Genomic DNA, 24,716 nt, shown 5'->3' with positions numbered 1-24,716 from the left:
TTTTAAAATCTATATTAACTTTGTCCTACCATAAGTAATCGTGCCACCCAAGCCTCACATTTAGCTTTCTGAACTTAGTACGGGATTTTGATTATTCTTCTGCAGTTTCCTGTTGAAAGCAAAACCACCCAACTTCCTTTTTAAGAATCTGTTTTGATTTATCTTTTTCTCTTTGCCTACCGTTATCTCTTAACCTTCAGTAAAATGCTAATCTCCATAGCAACTGTGTATGAGTGTGTAATTGAAACCTGAACCAGGAAATTTAATAATGATAATCCCTACAGTCATGTCTGGCATGGTTAACTGGATCCCATCATTGTTAGACAAGGCAACTTCCTGATGGCTTTCCACAAACCTGTTTCCAAGTCCATGGGGAAACTAGCAAGAACTTGCAAATCCTGGGTGGCCTTGCAAGCAGGCCAGTATGCAGATAAGTGGCTACTACCATGTGGTAGAAGGCATGAGTGCAGTGTGACAGAGGCTTGGGAAGGTTTCATGGAGGTGCATGAGTTGCAAGAATGAAAGCAAGACATAATGTGGTTTGGGAAGAGTGCATGAGGATGCATGGGGAGGATGACACTTAGTAGGGTGCATGACGATTTGAAGGATGTGCAAGGATGCAAAGTAGACATGGTGAGGATTGCAGAGTTTATAAGGGTGTATGAGGGAACAAGGGAGGCATAGCAAGGGTTGTGGAGTGTACATAAGAGTGCGAGGAGGTACATAAGAGTGTGAGGTGATGCTTGGGGAGAATGCAGGAGGTGTGTGTAAGTGGGTGGTAGGGCACAAGCACAGGGGATTCAGGGAGGGTGCAGGCATCAGGGAGACTTATGCCAAGATTTGTGACCTTCCCTACTGGCTTCCCCATTGATTTTCTGGGGTTGTCAGCAGGAAAGGTTGAAAATGACAATAACTTGATCACAAGGTGCTACAACAGATTGTAAGTACAAGTTGGTTGCCAAGCATACACATAGTGATCATGTGACACTAGGGATACTGGGAGAGAGGAAGATTAATTGTGACCACCATTCCTTCAATGCCTTTGTAACTTCAGTCACTGAACAAATAGTCATTAATTCAAGGATTATCAAAAGCCTTAGTCCTCCTCTTTCTATTGCATCTTGGAAAATCTTATATTGAGCCTTCCACCCCCCCCACCCTCCCTCCATATAAACATTCTGCCTGTTTTAAATGAGCTGCAGTAGCTGTCAATTTGGCAGTCAAATTCTATCATATAAAACCCTAAGTGCTTAGAACCTGGATTCCTAAAGGACCACCTGCCAGTTTACGTACCTGAGTATCCACTAAAATAACTAGCAATGCCCCTGATGGTGCCATATTTGCCAGTATTTTGTTTTGGCAACCTGAGAGGATACCCCCAATGCAGACATCAAAGTTGTTGAGATTTCCATTCCATTCTGGTTGGTTTGTTTGTTTGTTTGTTTGTTTGTTTGTTTGTTTGTTTGTTTGTTTGTTTATTTTTCGCATTTCTATGCCGCTCACTCTCCGAGGACTCTGGGCAGCTTACACCAAGGACAGTATACTAAATAGCATATTGCCCCCAACAATCTGGGTCCTCATTTTACCCACCTCGGAAGGATGGAAGGCTGAGTCAACCTTGAGCCGGTGATATTTAGTACCATGCCTTTTAAACTTTTAGTGCCCACTTAAGACATATCTGTTCAATGTGTTGTTTTATCAAACTTATAGCATTGTACATTCTGATCTGGTACATGATTGTCATATATCTTAGTTCAATGATGGCGAACCTTCTTGGCACCGAGTGTGCACATGTTTGGGCCGCAACTCAGAAGAGGAGCTGCCCAGGGCACATGCGCATCCCAAAAATGAACTTCTGGTTCCAGCTACTGAACTTCTGGTTTCAGCCAGCTACTCTTCCGGGTTTCTGGTGCGTATGCGCACGCAACAATCAGCTAGCTGGTGCGCATACTCATGCAGGAAAATGGAAGACCAGCTGTTCTAGTTTCTGGCACTGCCGCATGTAAAAAGGCCAGCTGATAGTTGTGTGCGCATACGCACCAGAAACCCAGAAGAGGAACAGCGATGCCACATGTGTCAGGCAACATGGATCTGCATGCCACTTCGGGCATGCGTGCCATAGGTTCACCATCAAAGTCTTAGTTGATGCTTTTGAGCACTTTTTTTAATATAAAGAAACTAGAAATGTGTTAAGCCCACAACAAAGCTTGAAATCAAGTTGAGTAAAGATAATTGTTGGTTTGTGGCATAGAAATGCTATACATGCATGCATGCATGCATTTAAACATATAAAATAGTTTGACTTTCAAATAATATGCTTATCAATAATTGACATCAGCTTATGTTAGTTTCCTTAGTTTTCATTTTAGCTTTTCCATGTTCTCCCATTCTCCTTTTTGCTTAGGTGGCTCTTAATGTCTTCTGTGTTGCTCAGCAGTCTCTGACTTACTGATCCTTTCCTTGTGAAGCTAGAACAGCATTTCAATGGCCCTTCCTGTATTCATATATTTTGGGAACAGATGGCTATCTTTTCTGTTCTGCCTATAGCTTTCTCTTTGGATTTAGTTTTTAGGCAATGAAAAATTAAGGAAGGACTTATCCTTTTGAACAGCCTGGTATGGTTCAGCAGCAAAGTGGCAGCTCTGACAAATTCCATATTATAGTCTTCCTCATAACTGACCTTCATCTTTCTGAAATATAACTGATCCATTTTTAGTAATCATTTTTACAATTCCAGTGTCTGTAGGAATAAATTTCAAATCAACTCATAGCTGTACAAAAAAGGTCACAAAGGCCATAAATTGGTTGTCAAACTTTTCATCCAAGTGATATCTGAACTGGTTTCTTAGGCTTTTGTTGGTTCTTGTCAGTTCTTATATATTGTACTTAAACTTCATGCTGACTAGAAGATCAAAAGTAGAATCATGCAAAGTTGGTGAAGCGCTTACTCTTTTCCACTGGTGCTTATCTGTTTTATTCTGCCATTGTGTAATTTCCCAAATCAATTCTCAGACTCAACAGAAAACTCTTCTGAAGCATAACTCATTAAGCTTTAGTGCTATTTGAAATAAGAACCTTGCATGCATGAGGCCATCAAGTTTTGATATTGTCTCACCAGGACATTTTTAAGGCTATTTATATCACAATAAACCCTTTATTAGATTCATCAATCAAGAAAAGGCCAAGTTTGAACCTGGAAATAACTTTTCCTTAGTCTCATCAATTCGAAACATGGGAAACTATGGACACATTATCTTCCATTTTATTTGAAACATCCTAATTGAAATTACGGTTAAGAGCTTATATCTGCAAGAACAAATGAAAGGGGGAACTCTTAATGCATGGATCGAAAATGCAAACAATATAACTCAAGATAGTTCAATTCCTCTAGAAAGCAACATGAAGTGTTTGCTCAAATTACATAAGAAGACTTCAAGATTAAAAATACGAGCATTGATTTATCTGTTTAGATTAGTAGACATCATAACTGCACAGTATTATTGTACAGATTATGTGAGGTAATATGAGGTACTGTCTTTTGTATCTTGAAAAAATAGAGAAATTTTATTCTTTAAAATGCCTCTCTATATAGACTTATTCTGGTGGCTTCTAAATAAAAATGGCAATATCTTTATATTGAATAAGAAAATCTGCCTTGTCCAGGGGTGGGTTCTGCTTACCTTTACTACCAGTTCATAATGGGGCCATGCACATGCACAGAAGCTTCCTGATGACATCGGGGTTGGTGGGCGGAGCCTCCTGCCAGTTTTACTACCGGTTCTATAGAACCAGTCCGAACCGGGGGCAACCCACCACTGGCCTTGTCCCTATTGTTGGGAGAACCTAGATTTCAAGATTTTCTAGCAGTCTTTATATGGAATCTATAAGAAAATATGGGAAATAAAATACACACACCTAGATACACTAAGATGATAAGGCTTCAATAAGATATAATCATATAATTTCCATAATAAATAAAACTGAATCAATAAGAGCAATCTATTATAAGCAGTTACTAACTGATCAAGTTCCGGGGGAGTTTCTCATTGCTTTGGGAAGTATGTATATGTTATGATACAGAAATAGTTATGGCGTTTGTTGTTAAGTAGAGAGTATATCATAACTTGATGTACTTTGCTGAAAACCATCTGTTTTTACATCATTTCACAATGCTGTCTGATGCCTTGGTACTACAGTGAGTTTAAAGCCTTGGTACTACAGTGGTTTAAAGCACCCTGTTATTAACACAGCTGCCTGCAATTTACTGCTGGTTCGAATCTCTCTAAGGCTCAAGGTCGACTCAGCCTTCCATCCTTTCTAAGGTAGGTTAAATGAGGACCCAGTTTGTGGGGGCAATAAGCTGACTTTGTATAAATATACAAAAGTATGAAGGCTATTGCTTAACGCACTGTAAGCCGCCCTGAGTCTCCGGAGAAGGGCGGCATATAAATCAAATTAAAAAAAAAAAAAAAAAAAATGCACATTTGTAGATGAATATATTTATCTTGACTAACAGGTGGTATTGATTTGGCATGGCCTATCAGTTCTTATCAAGGCCAAAAATGTTTTTATCAATACTTATCAACAGCATCAATTTTGTATGCTTCTTTTTCGCTCTCTTTGCAGGTTTCACACCTAAAGTTGTTCTTACTTGGAGTAAAGTAATAACAGTAGCTGCTCAGTTAGAGAGAGCAAGTGGGCCTCCATCACCAAAACAACAGGGATTAAGGAATAAAGTGATAGCTTTCATGCAGTTACAGATATTTGATAACTAATTTGTTATCAAATTAATTTGTTTTAATTACATCAGTTAAATAAAACAGATAATTATAAGGACTTTTAAGTCCTGTGGTGCTAAATCAATGTCAAGGGGAAAATGAATCTATGAGAAACATTATATCAATCTAAAGAATATTTGTAGCTCAGGATTGAACTGTGGAGTCCTTTGTGCTCTCTGAGCTTGGTTGTTGCTTGCAGTCATTTCCTTAGCAGATTAGAAAACATCTACTTTGGTAATGAAATGAAGGCAAGCAGAATTGAAGAAACTTCTTGATTGAGGAGACAGATGCTTTCGGGGGGGGGAGTCCAGTTGTCTTTTAAAAACAATTTGGGACAACCATGACCTGGATGATTGAAAATTTCCATATACAATCTTCTTGCTGGTACACATTAAAATCTATAGACAGAGAAGGCATTTAACACTAACAAATCTTCTCATCTACATCTGTAAGCCTTAAACTTTGAGCAGAAAGTTTCCAGGAGGCTACCCTATCAGCTGTTTCCAACCTAATGCTTTCAATTTCTCTTATCTCCTATTAGCATGGCCAGAGTCTGGATGATTATGGAAGTTGAAGTCCAACATATCTAAAAGGCATCAAGTTAGGGAAAGCTGTATCATACAATAAGGGTGTAACAAAAAAGTGTTTTTTTTTTAAAGATAAGAGAGGGATCTGCAATAAGGAATAAAATCTATCCATGTCAGTTGTTGAAGAATCAGTTGATCCTCTTGTCTTGCTTTTCCATGCTCACAACATCTTTTATCAATCAGCTCTTATCTTTTATGTCACAAGGAGAAAAGAAACATCTTCCATCAAATAAATCCTGCCATTTCTTCTTCTTCTTCCCCACTCCACCACCTCTGCTTATTTATTTATAACTGCATCTTCCTTTGGAAAAACTCATTATAGGTGCAAGGATGAAGGTGAATTCAGATCAAAGCTGCCTTGAGGCCTCATTCCCAGCCTTCTTTCTCCTCTTTCTTGCTTGCTTCAAGTTCTTTTCAAATAATTCCTTTGCACAGCTGACAGTGGACAAAGTGACATATCCTTGGTATCCTGAAAACGCAAACATTTGGAAGAGAAGAAACTTTCTTTTTTCAAGTTAGGTACTAGCTATTATATATTTTTACTAGCTAATGTCTTTTGAAATGTTAATGAGCAAATACTAATAAGAAAGATCTTAGCTCTCTTATAACAGTCTGTACATTTATAATTTATGTATAGATATACATGAAAAGACATTTTTAAATGATTGTAATTTTTTAAAAAAATTACAAATGGTAGCAAACACAAATCGACAATTTCTCGTGTGGTTTTCATACTGTATCAATGTATTCAAGGAAGTTTGCCAAGTCACTGGACAGTTTCTCCAAAGAAAATCAAGCATATTAAATATATAGTAGTCAAACACATAATATATGCAATGGTTTTACTGCAGCCTTTATTGACCTGCTTAATTCCAGATATGTTGAATTTTAACTTGCATAATCCCAACTCACTTGGCAGTCCATTAAATGTGTGGGAAAAATGGGGAAATGGTTTAACTACAAATACAGTATAGTTAGTGTAATTTGGAAGAAGTCTGAGATATGAACGAAGGCTAAAAATGATAATAAGAATCACTTGGCAAAAGAAGATAGATGAAAATGGGCAAAGACAGTGGTGATGATAGGTGTAGCAGTGCCAAGTGACAGCAACATCAGGTGTAGGAGCTGGAGAAGCTGGAAAAATAGTAGGGCCTGAAGGAAGAACTAGAGAGAATGTGGAGAGTAAGTGGTCCTAGGAGTATGAGTATGTATGTATATTTAAAAAATCCCTTCTCACACCTATGGATCTTCTTGAGTCTGATACTAGAGACCTGGGAGTTTGATAGTTCTGTGCAATATCGATAGAACCATGGTCTAGTGGTCTAATGCAGGGGTGTCAAACTTGTGTCGTCACAGTGGTGTCATGTGACATGTCACAACTTTTTTCCCTTTGCTAAACCAGGTGTGGAAGTGGCCAGTGCATGACACATCTGGCCCGCGGGCTATAAGTTTGACAGACCTAGTCTAATGGTTAAGGTACTAGGCTAGAAACTAGGAGATTGTGAGTTCTAGTCCAGTCTTAGGTATGAAAGCCAGCTGGGTAACTTAGCCCAATCACTCCCTCTCAGCCAAACCCATCTCACAGATTGTTATTGTGTGGAAAATAGGAGGATGGATATGGATATATACATACACGCACACATACTTTATTGCCCCAGGCAAATCAATTGATTAAATCTTTCTATGATGATATTATGATATTCATGTTTAAATTACATTAATCATTTATGAAGTGGAAACTATACTTAGTGTATATCTTGATAATTCTAGTTTCAAAGTCATGTAGTTCTCCTATCATTAGGCTACATCCAAGATTGTCCCAAATCTCTGTATTAACCCTTTGGTTGGGCAAGATGACTTTAGAAAACCCACTAACAACAACAATCCCACAAATAATGATCCTTAAAGACCCCCAGCAATGTTTGTTTTAGATATTAACTGTATGAGATACTTCCTTACTCTCTCTCATGCTTTTTCTTTGTTTAAAAAAAAAAGCAGTCTTCTCAAATTTTTGTTTGTCGAAACTAAACATACTTAATAATTTTAAACTTTTCTTTTTTGAAGTCATCTCCTAGATGATTCCTTCCTCTTTCCTCTTTTCCTTCCTCCATTTATCCCTTTGTTAGCTTGTTTTGTTTTTTTCAAACCATTTCCAGTTCTGGAAGCATGGCAGCCTAAATTGTATAGAGGTTTGGTGGATATTTTTGTGGCAATAATTACTGTTCCAATGACTAACAGTAGAACAGCTGAAAAGGGAATCTGCCACCTTTTCTCTCTCAGAGCATCAATTGCAGTTGGTATTTCAGAACTTGGCTTTAGATATGGTAATGAGTGTTTCTCCCTCAGAAGCCATTCTTGACAGAAAAATGCAGGAGAAAGGAAAGGAGGGGGTTAAGCTCCTCAAAGAATTGTAGCTGCTAGACTTTTTTTGGTGGGGGGGTGTTATTTTAATGCCACTTGTACAGTGTTAAGGCAAGTGATTGTGCTTTCAGGCCCATGTCATCTGTAGCACTTCTTCCACATTTTCCACTATCATGAGTCCTGCAGCAATCAAAAGATGAAATGGCCCTCTTTTTATCTAAGAAACAGACCAGTTAATGTAATAGGACTGCTTTATGGCATCTCTGATGAATTCACATTTGATTTTCTGCCTTGTTTTTTTGATGTCTTCCTTCATTGATCATTTTTATGTTTATAGAATAGTATCCAACTGTGGGAGAGGCAAGACAGAAAGCTTCACACCTGTCTTTATATCTTCCATCTTGTCTTTTTTCCTGTCTCTGACACTTTCTCAAAAATTCATGTCTCTGCTCTGTCTCATTTTTTCCTTTTATTTCTAATTTCTTTCAGAATTTTCCTGGCATTATGTATTTTTGCCTTTAGCTAATTCTTAGTAGCAGTATCTTGGTATCTCTTGCCTCAAACTCATTTCTGTGTTCTATCTATTACTTTTTTTCTTCATATCCCTGGTTATCATATTGCATTTTATTTGGATTTAAGGACTCTGAATGCTGCTAATCTCTGACACAGCACAGAATGTATCAAATTGTCTCAGCAAGCTTGATAATTATTAGGCATGCAGGAGTTTCAACAAAACCTCTTCCTATCCTTGCTGAGAATAAAGGTAGCTTCAATAATGTACCATATATATAACCATCATTTCCACATATTTAGAAATTCAGAACAGTCGCCAAATTTTAAAAGTGAAAGGCTTTTAAACTATTTTTTAATGGGAAAAGATACCTTATTTCCATTCACAGCCAATATATCTAAATGTCTATATTTAAATCACATCTCATGAAACGCCACTACAGGGTAGATTAAAAAACAAATAGGTATTCCGGAAATTCCCTTATCAAGCCTATATATGACAGTCATTGCTGTGACTGATGGTTCATTGGTTAAATCCACCGGAAAAACAAGAACAAATCTTTCTTACAAAATAAAATAGGGAGAATGGTGACTATACATTTTGTCCCAAATAAGCTTTTCCCCCCACTTCTTTAAAATCTCAGTATTAACATGATATTAACATCACCAAAGAATGATGGAGCATGGCAGAGTTGCCTTTTTTGTTACCATTTCTTTCTCACTTTCTCTTCAAATTCTACTCCTATACATCCAGGGGTGGGCTGCTGGGTGTTCGCAGAGGTTTGGGAGAACCTCTAGCTAAGATTCTGTGCAGTTCAGAGAACCTCCAAATCCCACTCCTGGCTACCCCCACCTACCCCTCCCCTCCCAGGAGTCCCTACATAGCCTGTTTCGGATGCAGGTAAGGGCAGGGCATGCACAAAGTCTTGGGGAGGGCGAAAAATGGGCCTACAGGAAGTTCAGGAAGGCTGGAAACAGGCAAGTTTCCAGCCTCCAGAGGGCCTCCAGAGCTTGGGGAGGCTGTTTTTGTCTTCCCAGAGGCTTGAGGAAAGCCTCCGGAGCCCAGGGAGGGCAAAAAGCCCTCTCCTCTGCTGTAGTGAAGGAGGCTGACTAGACCACGCCCATCATGGCCATGCCCACCCAGCAACTGGGCAGAGAACCCCTTGCTAAAATTTTTGAAGCCCACCTCTGTATACATTTTACCTTTCTTTTATGCAAGAACGAGGCGAGTCAGTGCCTACTATTTTCCTGTTCTCTGTGGTATTTGGCTGTGTTGGATGATTATTTGCTCTCCTTAAACTTCTGAAGGAAAATCACAGACACTTGTTTCCATAGCTAAAGACTTACTCTGAAATACCAACATAATTACACTGTTTAGAAGCCCTTTGGGAGAGTTTAATTTTGTAAAATAGCTTCCTCTAGGCAAGATCTCTCAAAGCTGAGCCCTTTCACACCTGAAATCTTTTTTTTCCATTTCTGCAGAATTCAGATAAGGATCTTAAACGAAAGCAGAAACAGCTTAGTGTCCAACTTATTGAAGCTGCTTTTTAGATTTGGGGTTTCTTTGCAGAGGAACATAGTCCCATTCTGCAGTTATTCAGCCAGTCATCTTGCTGGGAAGGTCAAGCTGAGGAATCTGTCCTAAACATTGAAAGGAATCTAGGCTTTATTCAGAAAAACTGTATTCCTGTCTACAGTATGAGCAACTACTTAACTGAATCTTTTCTGTGGGTCTTTAGCAAGACTATAAGTAGCAGTAAGTAGCATTTTGGTTTGGCCTTATATTTAAGTGCAGAACAATGGGCTGCAATAAACATTTTTAAAAAATCTATGGAATTATAGTATAAACACATACTGAATGTGTATGCACATGCAAACATATTTTTCATATTATCCAACCCCAACACTATTTATTTAGCAATAAGAATATCTGTTCCAGGTCCATACAGACCTCCCAAAAAGAAACATTTTCAATATATTTTTAAACTCTGGGTTTTCAGATGTAAAATGTAGCACAGCAATTTGTTACAGACTACCTTGTTAAGCAAACATTGGAAATATGACAGTAATGAGCAATAATAAAAATTCATTTTCTGAACAATGTGCACATTTATTATCAATTCTTGTGCCTGACAACAAAAACCTTCAGTGTGAAACTGATTATGTTCTGGTCAGTTTCAGGCAGCAGAGTAAGACAGCTAGATGTTCTAATAAATGAATTAAGGTCACAGAACTGAACTTGTTAACTTGATATTAGCATTTTTTTAATAGAATGCAATGCATTTACACTGCAATGTAAAAAAAGAAAGAAAAGGAGCTCAGAAACAGAGAGTTTGTTTAAGTAATCTCTCCACCCAGCAAGGAGGGGGCAAAATAGATCAGGAACAGGACACTCCATCAGAATATTTAATCTGAATAAGACAGAAGCAACCAACTGTCTTCATAACGCATCTTTCTTTCTCAGTCACATGTTCACTTAGGCAACATTTTTTTTAATAACTAACTCATTGGAACAGAATGAAGTTGTTTGAGGAGAAAATGTAACCAAGATACAGAAATAAATTACTGTAAAATGACTAAAGTCACAATTTGAACTAACTTTTTTGTTAGTTCAAGTTGTGACTTTGAAAAGTGAAAAAGTAGACTTTTTGTATTAGTGTAAAAAGTCCCTGAACACTGGAGGCTGAAAAGAAATCTCTGACTGTTAATACAAAAGCCTTGCCAACAGGGGTCGGTAGCAGTGGTGGGTTTCAAAAATTTTTACTACCGGTTCTGTGGGTGTGGCTTTGTGGCTGTGGCATGGCTTTGTGGGCGTGGCTTTGTGGGCATAGCAGGGAAAGGATTCTGTAAAAACTCCATTCCCACCCCACTCCAGGGGAAGGTTACTGCAAAATCCCCATTTCTCCCGATCAGCTGGGACTTGGGAGGCAGAGAATAGATGGAGGCGGGGCCAGTCAGAATTTTTATTACCGGTTCTCCGAACTACTCAAAATTTCCGCTACCGGTTCTCCAGAACTGGTCAGAACCTACTGCAACCCACCTCTGGTCGGTAGGATGAAAGACAGGGAAAAATATTATCCCCACATCTGCAAAAAAAGAATTCAAACTTTCAAAAAAAAAAAAGTGAAACAGAATCATTTAAAGTGAAACAGAATCATGTTCACAACAGTTTTAGATCAACTACAGCAAATCCTTATGATATCACTTATGAAAATTTCCCCATTTTTACCAACATTAAAAAGGTTATTTATTTATTTATTTATTTATTTATTTATTTATTTATTTATTTATTTATTTATTTATTTATTTTTGTTTTAGGAAAGTACAATCTTCTCTTTTACTCTTCTTGGAGTAAAGCTTTTATAAAATTTTTGGAAGTGTTTGGCTGTCCCTTTTCAAAATGATAGAAAGCTGCTAGATTTGGAAGATGTAATGGTTTTCACTAGCTTGGGAACTTTTGGTCTCTACTGTACCAACTAGATTCTTAACAACGAAGATGGCGGTGATGTTTTTTCCTATTGCATCTTTCTGCCTGTAGAGTTTTCAAGGCAAATAACAGGACATGACTGATAAAAATTGTACATAAGTGTTTCCTATGGGTTCCAAACAGAAAAGTATGTGGACATATTATACAGGTAGTCCTTGCTTAATGACTGCAAAGGTACATCTGTGATGAAAAAGTAACTTTATGATTGTGTCCCTTTGGTTACACAATCAAGATTCTGGTGTTTCACAACAAGAAGGTGTTTATGACCATCATTGTCTATGCACTTCACAGCTAACTTCATACAAAGTTAATGGAAAAATTAGCAGAAAAATTGCAAGTAGCTGTCATATTTTTATCTTGCTTAACAATGGACTTGCCAATCTCAGTTGTGGTCAACAGGCAAGTACTATATATTCAACTAGGACTATATGCATAAATATGCATTTATGCATTTTGTTGGTATAATACAAATTATTTGGGTTTTAATTCCTTGGAAATCTGTCAATAGTCCTCATAGGGTTTCTGACAGTTCCTTTCCGTCTTATTTTTTGTCTTTTTTTTTAATTTAAGCATTTCCAATGACTCTTCCAAAGTAACTCCAGCAGGAATGAGCTTTATAGTGTTTTTATTATAGCTTCCTGGATTTCCACAGGATATAATAAAAAGAAGCTAAAAGGTGAATTCTACCTTCTTGTTATTCTTTCCTTTTAACAACGGTATGCTACATTTGATCAGTTGGAAGAAGAAAGCTGAATAGAATAAAAACATCTTTGTATGATTTGTTCTGATGTTGCATCTCACCTTTTCTCGCACCCTTGCCCCCAATCTGTATTGCATCTAACAAAAGAATTTGCTTTCCAGGATCAAACTTTACAATACATTAGAGAATTTGCAAGGCTTGTTTATGCTTCCTAGTGGGAGTCAACATTGTTTTGCATTGAACAAGCAGTGTTTGATCCTGTTTTATTTCTCTTTTTGCCATTTTGCTACTGGCGGTGAAAGTGGCAAGGGGCTGGGATGGGTGGCAGGGGAAGTTGTTAGCTGAATCCTGCAAATATTTGTGAAATAGAAAGATTACAGCCAGCTCATCAGCTCTCATAGTTCTGTGATCCTTCAGGGAAAACAAGCTTTGTGTGGAGGCTTTAGCAGGTTGCATTCCTCTCAGAATAAGGCAGCTTGACTGGAACAGAAAAATGACTGCCATCTTTTCAAACTACTCCCAAATACATTTTACATTACATTTATTTATTTATTTATTTTTTGTTATTTCTGCTAAGACAGAATCTCCCCCCCCTTCCCCTTTGTAAAAAGCATTATTATTGCTCTTTTACAGATATAGTATATTATCTGGTGTAAATTGAAATTGTCAGTATGAGAATCATGATAAATTACACCTAAATTTTACCTAGATTTGACCAGATGGGAAAACTCACAATGTTCTTTTCTTTAAGCTGAAGTGGACTTCAGCACTTTTTCATGTACTTAGTTTTGAAATTGTGCAAATAATGATTATTTGAAAGAAAATGGGGGTTTCAAGAGAAATGCTAGGATCTTTTTTAAAAAAAAATATGTCAAAAGAATATAAAACCATATTTAAATTCTCCTGACTAAATTTAGTAGAACCAGTTTTAAAAATACGTAAATCATCACTCTGTTTTTCGTATCCACATATACTTACTAATTCATTTTCATTAATTTGTTAGGTTCTTCTTCACCTTACTTGGCTATTTCTTAGGCATCATAGAAGAGGAAAATAGTTAAGGAAAAAGGGAAGAGGAAGGGAAATTTATTCCATGTCGACAGAAATGATTATAATAGAAATGTTTTGTTTTTAATTCCATTCAATCCTGTCTGATGCTTGGAGTCTGTCTGGACAAGAGTCTACAGTTTTCTTGTAAAGCTTTTTAGAAATGGTTTGCTATTGCCCAGGGCTGAGAGAAAGTAACTGGCTCAAGGTTACCCAGCTGGTTTTGTGCCTAAGGACTCACTATATCTAGTTTTGTAGCCTGATGCCTCAAGCATTACACCAAATTGGCTCTCAGGAGAAACGAATGCAAAATTGTATGCCAGATCATGAAGCTAATAATGCTGAAAAAGTTGTGTTTCATTCATTCTTATCCACTGATTGTTCAAGATTCACTGATTGATCAGATACAACAGGAGCTCACATGACAGCTAAGGGCAGCAAGCTAACCTGGGCATGTCGGATCACAGTTCTGTCCCCAATATTCTGTGCAACACAGAAAAAAGCAAGACAAAAGAAATACCATTTTCTCCCTGTTCAAAATACACTGTTTGAAACAGCTGTCATATTTTAGAAAATAGGCAGGTTAGTGAATGAGAAAATATGCTATCCCATCTTGTAAGAGTTATAGGAGCTATAAGAGTTATAAGAATTATACCTCCTTCATGTATTTGGATGGTATCTGACTTTGTATGTATTTGTCTAAAGGAAGAAGGAATGAGCGTTATGCTTATCACAAAGTATGCTAAGTGTCAATAAGAGTGGGTTACTCCATTAAAAAGTAAGTTTCTTTGTTATCTGAGTATAAATATGCAGTTTTGACCAGAAATGGGCAATTATTTTTAGCTAAGCTGCCAATCAAAATTTTGACATCTATAATGAAAGCGTTCAGCAGTGATTATCACAATGTTCTTTGATTATTAAAAAAAAACATTTATAGCAGTTTAGTATCCAACGGTTGCTATATGTTGGCTGCCTTGACTTCAGCTACATTGGCACTTAATATTCTGAATTAACCCTTGTTATTTTCTGTCTGAGAATCTTTACATAAATCATTATTAGTTTAGAATTTAGATTATAATGCCCATTGTTACATATGAAGTTTATGTTTTTGACATTTCATGTCAGAAAATTGGTTTTTATGCTATTTGGGTAATGAAATTCTATTTTACTTATTGCACAATCTATCCAAAATGTACTATGTACAATATCATGCATGAGTCCAAAAACATCTTTTTTAAAAAAAAAATACTTAAAAATATATTCCTTTTTTGGTCCTCTGCATTTGTAATTGTAAGAAGATGATTTTTTTTTCATGGAAAGTATTATATTGCATGAAGATAGACAATATTGGAATATCTAAAATTGCTGTTTGAACAATAGGGTAGGGACTGGAGATAAGAGATAAGAAAATAATGGAAAAGAGTAGGACTCCTATCCCATCCTCTTACTCTCTTTATGGCAGTTCTTTTTTTCTTACATTACAAGGAAATAAAGAAGAAATACTTTGGATTGGAGATCTGACCTTATCCAAAGATTTGAAATTAAGCAAAGAGCTGCACATAAAGCTACCTTCGTACCACAAATTATTTATTTCTATATTATTCCTACTACTCTTCAACCTTTCATCAAAACAGATTTAATCCTAAACAGAAAAACAGAAAAAATGCACTACCAAAGGAAGGTTGAAAGGTAAACTTTATACTAAATTATGCATTTTAAAATAGTTCACTATAGTTGGAATGACTGGTTAGGGACTTTGATCTGTGTTTGCTTATTATTCAGTACACAAATTTATTTATTTATTTATTTATTTATTTATTTATTTATTTATTTATTTATTTATTTATCAACAAATACAAGGAAACAAGTAACAGTATAGACATAGACATGGACACATGGAAAAAATTTGGCACAAATAAAAGGAAATAAATAAACAAAACATAGCCATAAACACATAAAACGAGTACATAAAAATGGGAACAGTAGGACAGGGACAGTAGGCACGCTGGTGTGCTTATGCACGCCCCCTTAGGGACCTCTTAAGAAATATGAAAGGTCCACGGTAGACAATTTAAGGTAAAAGGTATAGTGATTAGAGACTATACCTTTTAACAACAAGATCAGGTAGAGTGTTCCAGACATTTACATTTATTCTTCAGTACACAAATTCTACCATTTAACTGACAATCTTTTGCACTTTGAACTGGACTAAAACTAAATGATGGCCCAGTTCTGCAGATAAGGAAATATTTTCAAATAGATGGACATACTTTAACAGTTGTTGAAATAAAGAATTGTGCTCTCTTAAGTAGGATACAAGGCTCCCTTACAATCTTTCAAACAAACTGTCCAGAAAGAACCGCAAGGAAGGAAATGCCAGCTTCTTTGCCAAAAAAACAACAGATTAAAGTCTGAACATGGTTTAGAAAAGCAGAGATCTGTGATCTCAGCAGATAGATCATACCTACATTCAGTCTAAGGAACACTGTAAACATCTGACTTTTCTCCCAAGAAACCATTTGCTGACAAAGAATTTTCTTATCTTTAGGCTCCAATCTTTATTCTTTCTCTCTCAAAATTCATTGGTGTGAACAGAGATGATTAAAGGTGAAAAGTCAACAGCCTTGGGATTAGACATTTCCATTTAGTTATACAGGATGAGAAATGCAAAGCAAGTGAGATGTTGCTTCTTAGTCTGTTGTTAGAAATATGGGAAGCTATTTTTTAAAGTAGAAAATCTTTAGCAGGTGTAGCAAACAAAGAAATTAAAAGTAATAGGCATGGATTTAATATCTTTTTACTTTAATCTGCCTTGGGGAGGAGAGGACAGAAAAGTGACCAAATTTCCCCTGTTCCAAAAGATAAAGTCTCAGCTGTAGAAATGGAAGCAAGAAACATATGCAGCAAGCAAAAATATGATTAGAAGATTTGGGGTTTTTTATATTTTCACTAGTCTTTGAACAGCCCATAAAGAACCCTACTTAAGACCAAGCTTTCTTTAGAGATGACCTACTTATTTTACTCATGATATAGGAGGCAAAACTGTTGCAGGATCTCTGCTTTAAGTCTGTGATTTTGGTCTTATCCAGAATGAGCTCCACAAGGGTTTAGTCCTAAAAGAACTGCAGAAACATTTATTGAGCCCTGAAGAACAGAAAATTATTTATCAAGCAAAGGTCAGTACTGGAATATCACAAAATGTATTTGCTATCACCAGGTATCAAGATGGCTGCTATTTAATGCTTTTAAAAGTATAAACTAGACTTCCCCAACATGATACCTCAGAAACGTTGGGACTGCATCTGCTAGCTAGGAGTCTAGGGCAATTAGGACAATTCTGTCAGAAGATCACCACAGCGGGTCATCTCATAGTACAGTGATGGCTAACCTTTTTACCATCACGTGCCAGGAGGGGGGGGCAGGGGAGGGTCACGTGCACCCACACTGATAATTCTATGCGCCCTGCCCTGCACATGCGTGCGCAACCCCCCTCTCCCCTCCCTGCTCCTGGCACGCGATGGTCTCGTAGGCCTGTTTTTCTTTCTTACCTGGTTCCAGATCCCCTCTATTTATCTGGGAAGGGCAAAAACAGCCTTTCTCACTCCCTCGGAGGCCATCCAAAGGCCTGAAAGGGCCCATTTCCCAACTCCCGGTGGGCAGGAAGTGATGTTTTTTGCTTGTCCAGCCTCCAGAGACTCCTAGAGAGGTTGCTGGGGACAGCAAAAAACATCACTTCCTGTCCCATCGGGAGTTGGGAAATGGGCCATTTCAGGCCTTTGGAGGGACTCCGAAGGAGAGGGAAAGGCTGTTTTCTCCCTCTGCAGATGCATAGAGAGGATCTGGAGCCAGGTAAGAAAGAAAAACGGGCCTTCCCCCCCAGCCCCTCCGTAGGCAGGAAATAGCCTGTTTCCCTACTTCTGGTGGGCCCAGAAGGCCCGAAAATCAGCTGGCCAGCGGGCACATGTGCACCAGAGCTCAGCTGGTGTGCCCACTGATATGGCTACGCATGCCACATGTGGCACGCGTGCCATAGGTTCGCCATCACGGTCTTAGTGGGTAATGACTCATGAATGATAAGGCAATTGAGAATATTTTAAATGGCTCTAACATCTCTACCTTCAGAGACAATATACTGTACTTACAAGTAGAGTTTTATTTGAAAAGACAGACACAAAACAGAAGGTCAGCAGTACAAAGGTGACTGCAAAATCAGAACACTGAGAGTAGCAATATTTATAGTAACGGTGGGATTTGGATTGTGAGGTATGAAGATGTGTTTACTGAATTGTTTTTGCCCTGTGAAGTCTGGTGAAGAGAGGAGAGATGTCTCACATTGCAAGATGTATTGATCTTTTCTAGGTGTGAAATATTTTCTAGGTGTGGAATTTTATGAGGGTCAAGCATTGGGATCTGGCACTGGGGGAGCAATATTGTGATTAGGGATTTTTGTATCTTTGATTTTGCTTTCTGATTGACTCGCTGGTAGTAGTTGGCTTCCTGGGGAGATGTGCTTTGTCAGTTCCAGTCTACATAGGTTATAAAAGTTTTTATAACTTTGGGTCAGGGGAGGCTTTTGCCTCTAGAATGGATGGGAAGGGAGGTGATTCGAGGGGCGCATGGCATTGGTATTTTCTTCCTACAGTAGGCAGGACTGTAAGTTGTGGAAAGCTAGTAAAAGTAGCAAAACATAGGTTGAAAATTTGTCAAACAAAAATAGTCAGAATCAATTATGGGATATTGTGGGAAATAGTAAAATATGATTGCCCGAGGGCCTGGTGAGGAATCATGTAACTTTCAGCAATTAATATAATAATTACCAGCCTTCAGCGAAGTTCTAGAACTGTATTTTACAATGTAATAAATCTCCAAAGAATCTGGGGGTAACACTGGACATATCACTAACCTTCTGGAAAAAACAATACCTGGAAAAAACAGCTGCAAAATTGAAAAAACGCAACAATCATTTGAACAATCTGGCTAGAACGTCCTACGACACTAATGTTAACACCCTATGAACAACAATCTTGTAATTTGGTTTATTCCACAACTAAATATTATGCCAGCATGTGGCTTAATGGTGCCCACACACAAATTGTTGATGTCTAATTCTGTATCATTTCTGGCACATTGTATCTCACCCCTGTGTTATCAGTACTTAACAATATCATACCACCACATATTAGAAGACCAAAAGCTCTGTTTAGAGCTGTGGTCAAGGATGTTGAATAACAAAGCTGTCTCTATTCACTAGGACAATGTACAGCCCATCACAAGATTGAAATTCCATAGGCCAGCATGGAAAACAGTTATTCATGTAACATTTACCCAGTTTATTTATTTTATTTTATTTTATTTTATTTTATTTTATTTTATTTTATTTTATTGGATTTCTATACCGCCCTACTCCCGAAGGACTCAGAGTGGTGAACAGCCACAGAATAAAACTGTATACAAAATACAAAATACAAAAATTTAAAATAGAATAAAAATGAATTAAATAATTTGGCTGAACAAATTTAAAATACCCCATAATTTAAAAACAAATTAAAATTTACATTTAAAAAGGAGAGAAGATTTAGGCCAGGCCAGCTTGATGAAATAAAAAAGTCTTAAGCCCACGATGGAAGGTACGCAGATCCGGGATCCTCCGTATCTCCGGGAGGAGCTCGTTCCAGATTGTAAGTGCTCCCACAGAGAAGGCTCTCCCCCTAGGGGCCGCCAGTCGACATTGTTTGGCCGATGGCACCTGGAGGAGCCCCTTTCTATGGGAGCATACTGGCCGGTGGCAGGCTATTGGTGGTAGCAGGCGGTCCCGTAGATAACCAGGTCCTAAGCCATGGAGCGCTTTAAAGGTGATAACCAAAACCTTGAAGTGAACTCGGAAGACCACCGGGAGCCAGTGCAGCTTGCGCAGGAGAAGTGTTACATGGGAACTCCATATCACTCCACGTTTAACCCCAAGAATGCCTGGAGAGAGTAATGGTCCAAGGTACTTTCTTGGGGCTTGACCTTTAATGATCCCTTTACCAAATCACCTGGTTTTGATTTGCCTTGAAATTAAACAAAATTAGATGTGATACTGAAAAAAGTGCCTCTTCCCTGTATCAGTGGGCATGTTAGATGGTGCTGATATGTAAACTATTAAACATATTGTGCAAGATTTCCCTCTGGTTCCCTTGAAGATCTGCATGAAGCAATGCCAGAGGTGATCACCTGGATAGCTGAATTAAACATCCAGTTATGAGGACACTGCCTTACCCTCATAGAAGTTTTATATATAATTATGTGGACAGTGTATATCAGGGGTGTCAAACTGGATTTATTTGAGGACTGGATCAGCATTGTAGTTCTCGTCCATGGGCCGGTTGATGGGGGGAGATGGGACAGATGGCTCCTGCAGCACCCTGGCACCAGGAGGCATTGCTGGTCCTTTCCTATTTCCAGGCTGGCCCCGTGGACCAGATTTAAGCACCCCGCAGGCCAGATTTGACACCCCTGGTGTATATGTTTACTTCTCTTGTGCCATGTTATCATAGTACATTAAATAATAATAACAACAATAATAAAAATAATAATGATAATGTGTTTTCCAACTTTGTATGACCTGAGGGACTTTATTTTTTCTGTAAGAAACTGCATTGTTATGAGCTTATGTTGTGTCGTTAGTGACATAATTTGACCATTATCTTCTGTGATTATGTGTTTGTACTACTTCATTTTCAAACCATCAGGGTCTTCTCAAATTGACTCTTGCCTTCATAATATGTATCCAAAATATCTAAGCTTTAGCTTCATTATTAGTTCTTCCTTCTGTGAGGGAGTGGCAGTAATCAGCTAAAAACAACCTCAATTACCAGTCCTGGTGCTTTCAAGTTATATAATCTAATAACATTAATGTGATTCCTGTTGACTCAAATATATGTTCTCTGTATCCAACTTGATTAACACAGAATGAAAAATTCATAAAAATATGACAGTTGGTAGAATCTTTTTTTTTTCTTCAGTTCAGCGCATATATGCATATTACCTCTAGATTCTGATGGTGATAATTTCATATTTGTTCAAACCAGGCTAAGCCCAATATCACTTCAATCAAGCCCAGCAGTATTCATAGGCCATTTGGGACATCACATGCTTTTCCCAAATTGTCTGGAGTGTTTTCATACCAGTGCAATGCAGTGCTAAGATCCTTGCTTTTCATATTTTGTAGTGTTGATCGTTAGTCTTCTGGGAAGCATGCTGATTATTTCTGTGCACTGCCTATACACAGCTGGCGCTAAATTAAAGTTAGAAAGTTAAAGAAGCTGCCACAATGACAGTGTATTAATGGATAAGGCAGAAAACTGTAATTATCATTATTTCATGTTATTTTATTTTCCAATGTCTGCTTCACAACAAATAATTAAAATGTATACTAAAAAATAGAAGCAACTTGGAAATACGTTATTTTACTCGTAGACAGAATTCCAAATGTCTCCACATCCTCTTGCAGCTAATTTAGGCTGGAATATCTATTAGGCTGTTGTGTGCCAATTTTTAAATGAATGAACAATAGAAATCTGCAATATGTATCAAAATACATCATTTTACAGGTAGTCCTCAACTTATGACCAAAAATAGGACCAGAATTCCATTGCTAAGCAAGGCAGTTGTGAGTCACGCCTAATTTTATTATCTTTATTTGCCATGGCTGTTAAGTGATTCACATGGTTAACTGAATCCAGCCTCCCCCATTAAAATTTTACATGTCAGAAACTGGCTGGAAAAATTGCAGTTTGCAGATCACATGACTTTGGGATCCTGAAAGTGTCATAAATGCAAGGATCAGTCATAAGTCACTTTTTTCAGTGCTGTATTAACTTTGAACATTCGCTAAATGAATGGTTAAATGAAATCAAGACTACCTGTACTTATTTATACTTATGAACAGTCTAAATTCTATCATATGGTTTTTATACGGGTTTTTCCATGTAGACAGTAGCCAAAATGTATTTTAACACTTTGGAATCAAAATCACTCAAGTTCCTTTTAAGGTCATCAGTATCATCCAAAAAGCTGTCTCTTTTATGTTGTCTCAAATAAACAATTATATATTATTTCCAAATTTGGTGAAACTATGTTACTCCAGATTCCTTGGTTTTATCCATGAGATATAGCTGGATCTCTCAAATTTATAAGAGCTTCTTTATGCTTTCATATAAAAGGATTAAATAAGTTATGGTGATTGCAAAGGTTTTTGGTCATTTTTCCCCTTCGTATTGATTTTAACACGGCATAGTTAAGCGGTAAATTGTACTGTATTTTTGCCTAACTTTCCAGAGTTCCTTACAGCCTGGATAGAGAATAAAGTCTTTTTTAAAATCCTCTTCCTGAAGAAGTAAGTGCTAGAAGATAAGTCATTCACAGATTATGGAAAACAGATTATTCAGATCATTATGTACAAATTTTGAATTTAATTCATTATGACAAATAAATATAAATCAGTAAACCTAACTGTCCATAATTAACAACACAACTATAGGAGCCCTTGAGACAGCAAATTGATAGAACACTTCAGTTGTATTACTACAAGGCCTTGGCCTTCATCAAAATTAAAAGTAATTTCCTTTTCAAGCATGTCTCTCAAATTCTCTTTAGCAAGCTTTATTAAGAAGAGAGAGATGTTACAAGACTAGCAATTGAAGTACTTCTCAATAAGTAACCAGTCTATCACCAACATATAATTGGGAGGGAGGATTTTCTTCATTTTTTTTAAGTTTCTAGGAAACCACAAACTGTTAGGTCTCTTCAGTGATAACAAAGGACTTGGCAGTAACTGCTTATAAAAGCATTTTTAAAAATTCTTATTAGTTTAGGAACTGGTCATTACAAATAGTTTCCTAGATTTCCAGATCATTATTCTTCATTTGGCACATACTGCAACATTTATCCTAATTCTATGGCTAGATGAATTGATGACAATCATTGGAATTTTACTGATTATGGGTGGTTGGAAAGAGAGACAAAGTAATCTCAAAAATTCAAATGTCCTCTAGATATGTGCTATTATAATACATGCATTATTGATGTGATGGGACTGTAAGAGAAGTTATCCATGCTTGTTTTACATTCCAAATGCAAGGACTTTTTAGATATCAATATTTCATTTTGTCATCTCATACAGGTGTTTTATAGAAGACAAAAGCTCCAAGGTGGCCTGGTTAAATCGTTCTGGTATCATTTTTGCTGGTCAGGACAAGTGGTCTCTGGACCCTCGAGTAGAGCTCCAGCAGCTTTCTCTTCTGGAATACAGCCTTCGGATCCAGAAAGTGGATATCTATGATGAAGGGTCATATACATGCTCAGTCCAAACGCTGCACCATCCCAAGACTTCTCAAGTTTATTTGATTGTTCAAGGTAAGAACTCATGTTTGGAAATGGGAGCAGAATTTTGGAAAACTACTATTGTAATGAACAATTCTATTGTGAGATTTATTTTTAGTGTCTTGGGGAGTTGTCTGAAAAATTTATAATAAAGCCCTGATTTGCATTCTTTTTTTTCCTGCTAAGGAAATCCTAATTGAGAAAGAATGGCTGGTTTCCATTTCCTATCTCTCCTTCACTGTTCTGATGTGGCAGTATATTAGCAAACTAGGGTACTATTCACTTTGTCTTTTTGTGTAACTAAACAATCTAATTTTGAAGAGAAGGATATGAAGAGGCACTGAAAATTAAAGTTTGAACTCTGCACAATTTTCTTCCCAAAATAAGCCTTTATGAGAAGTTGGGTCATCACAGAATTGAGAAATGTATAGTGATTATGAATACTAATACTAATATTGCCTCCAGTATATGAAGCAAGTTGCTGTTTAATATTTGTTGCAAGGAAAATGAATGAAGAGTTAATGCATACATATTTCCCTATGGTTTTCCCAGAAATATTTAGTTGGCAATACATTTGTGACAATAATGCAAATATTTTTCTTACACTGTAATACTGTATTGTACTGATTGGTGTGACTGGCAGAAATGATAGTAATTTCTAGATAATAACTGAAATAAAATATTATGAAATATAATCAAAATCACATGAGTCCATGACTTCTTTCATTCATGTATTTTGATTTCAAACTTTCAAGCATATTTTTAACTTTACATAAAGGCATATACATTACATTAAGCTAAACAATGGTTAGCACATTTTGATAAATGGAGCCATCATCGTTGGTAAATGATGATTTATGGCTTAAGGTTTGCATCTTTTCCAACAACTGTGTCTTGATTTGACATGCCATTCAGATCTGAATTTATTAAATTCTGTTTCTTTGGTTTTGTCTGGCAGATTGTCAGCGTAAACACAGTGATATCAAACAATGGTTTGCAATTTAGCAATATGTGTGAATAATGTTCTTTGGGTTTGTTCAGAAAAGCATATATTCAGATTATTCAAGATATAGCATGTCATATAAATGTAGCTAAGAGTTTAATCTGCATAGAGAAAGAACCAGGTTTGTGTGCCAAAAGCCTATGGTTGCAGTTCCTGATATTGTCAGTCAGAAGTTTTAAGCCACTGGTTACATTAAAAAAAACCCAAAAAAACTTATGCTTGAGTCTCCAAAGAGCCACTTCCAGACAGAATAGGTTACTAGGCTACTTAAGCAGTTAATCTGTCCTGGTCTAAAATAGATTTGGGTCTTCTAAATCATATGAGGTTTAGAGAGGGAAAACAGATTCTACAGTTCTGTGGATATTCACTAAGTTCTTCTGTTCAGACTGGAATTTATTTTTGCATAAACATAGAATTGGTTTTTAATCTGCTGGTCTTTATCTGAAGCAATAAATATAAATGATATCATGACCAAATTTCTGCCCTTAATTTGTACCTTTTAAGATAACCAATGGTAAACTAACATTAATCTGCAGGACAAATAATTCAAAATGGGCAGGATATTCTCTTATGCCTGCTAAGATGTGAATGACTGATTACTGATTTCACACTATATTTCACACTATACATCATGTGAAATGCTGACAGAAGGTGGAGATTTATCACAAAGAATATAGATGTCAGGGCAGTCACATGACTACATCGCTGCAAATGACATCCATATCATTTTTAAATTAATTAAAAAGTTGAGAATGTATTAATTACTTAGGATTCAGGTTTACCGCTTATATATTATTCCTTTTCATCTTATAATGCTTTTTTTCTATTTTAATTAAAATATTCCCATATTAGATTCTGAGATTTTCACTTTTCAGTGACT

At 37.0% G+C, this 24,716-nt stretch overlaps 1 protein-coding gene across 1 annotated transcript in view; it reads left to right on the top strand.

The window, feature by feature from the left end:
• The window catches only part of LSAMP (limbic system associated membrane protein), a 532,646-nt gene that overhangs the window by 263,637 nt on the left and 244,293 nt on the right, over positions 1 to 24,716 (top strand). The window contains exon 2 of the mRNA XM_070943830.1: positions 22,634 to 22,866. Within this exon, the coding sequence (XP_070799931.1) occupies positions 22,634 to 22,866 (233 nt within the window). The remainder of the gene's footprint in view (positions 1 to 22,633; positions 22,867 to 24,716) is intronic.

Source organism: Pituophis catenifer, unplaced genomic scaffold (assembly GCF_029215685.1).
Source record: "Pituophis catenifer annectens isolate HBS135680 unplaced genomic scaffold, rPitCat1.0.hap2 SCAF_4, whole genome shotgun sequence".
Classification (NCBI taxonomy): Eukaryota; Metazoa; Chordata; class Lepidosauria; order Squamata; family Colubridae; genus Pituophis; species Pituophis catenifer.
Note: the sequence above shows the minus strand (reverse complement) of the source record. Positions and strands in the feature narration are given on the sequence as shown.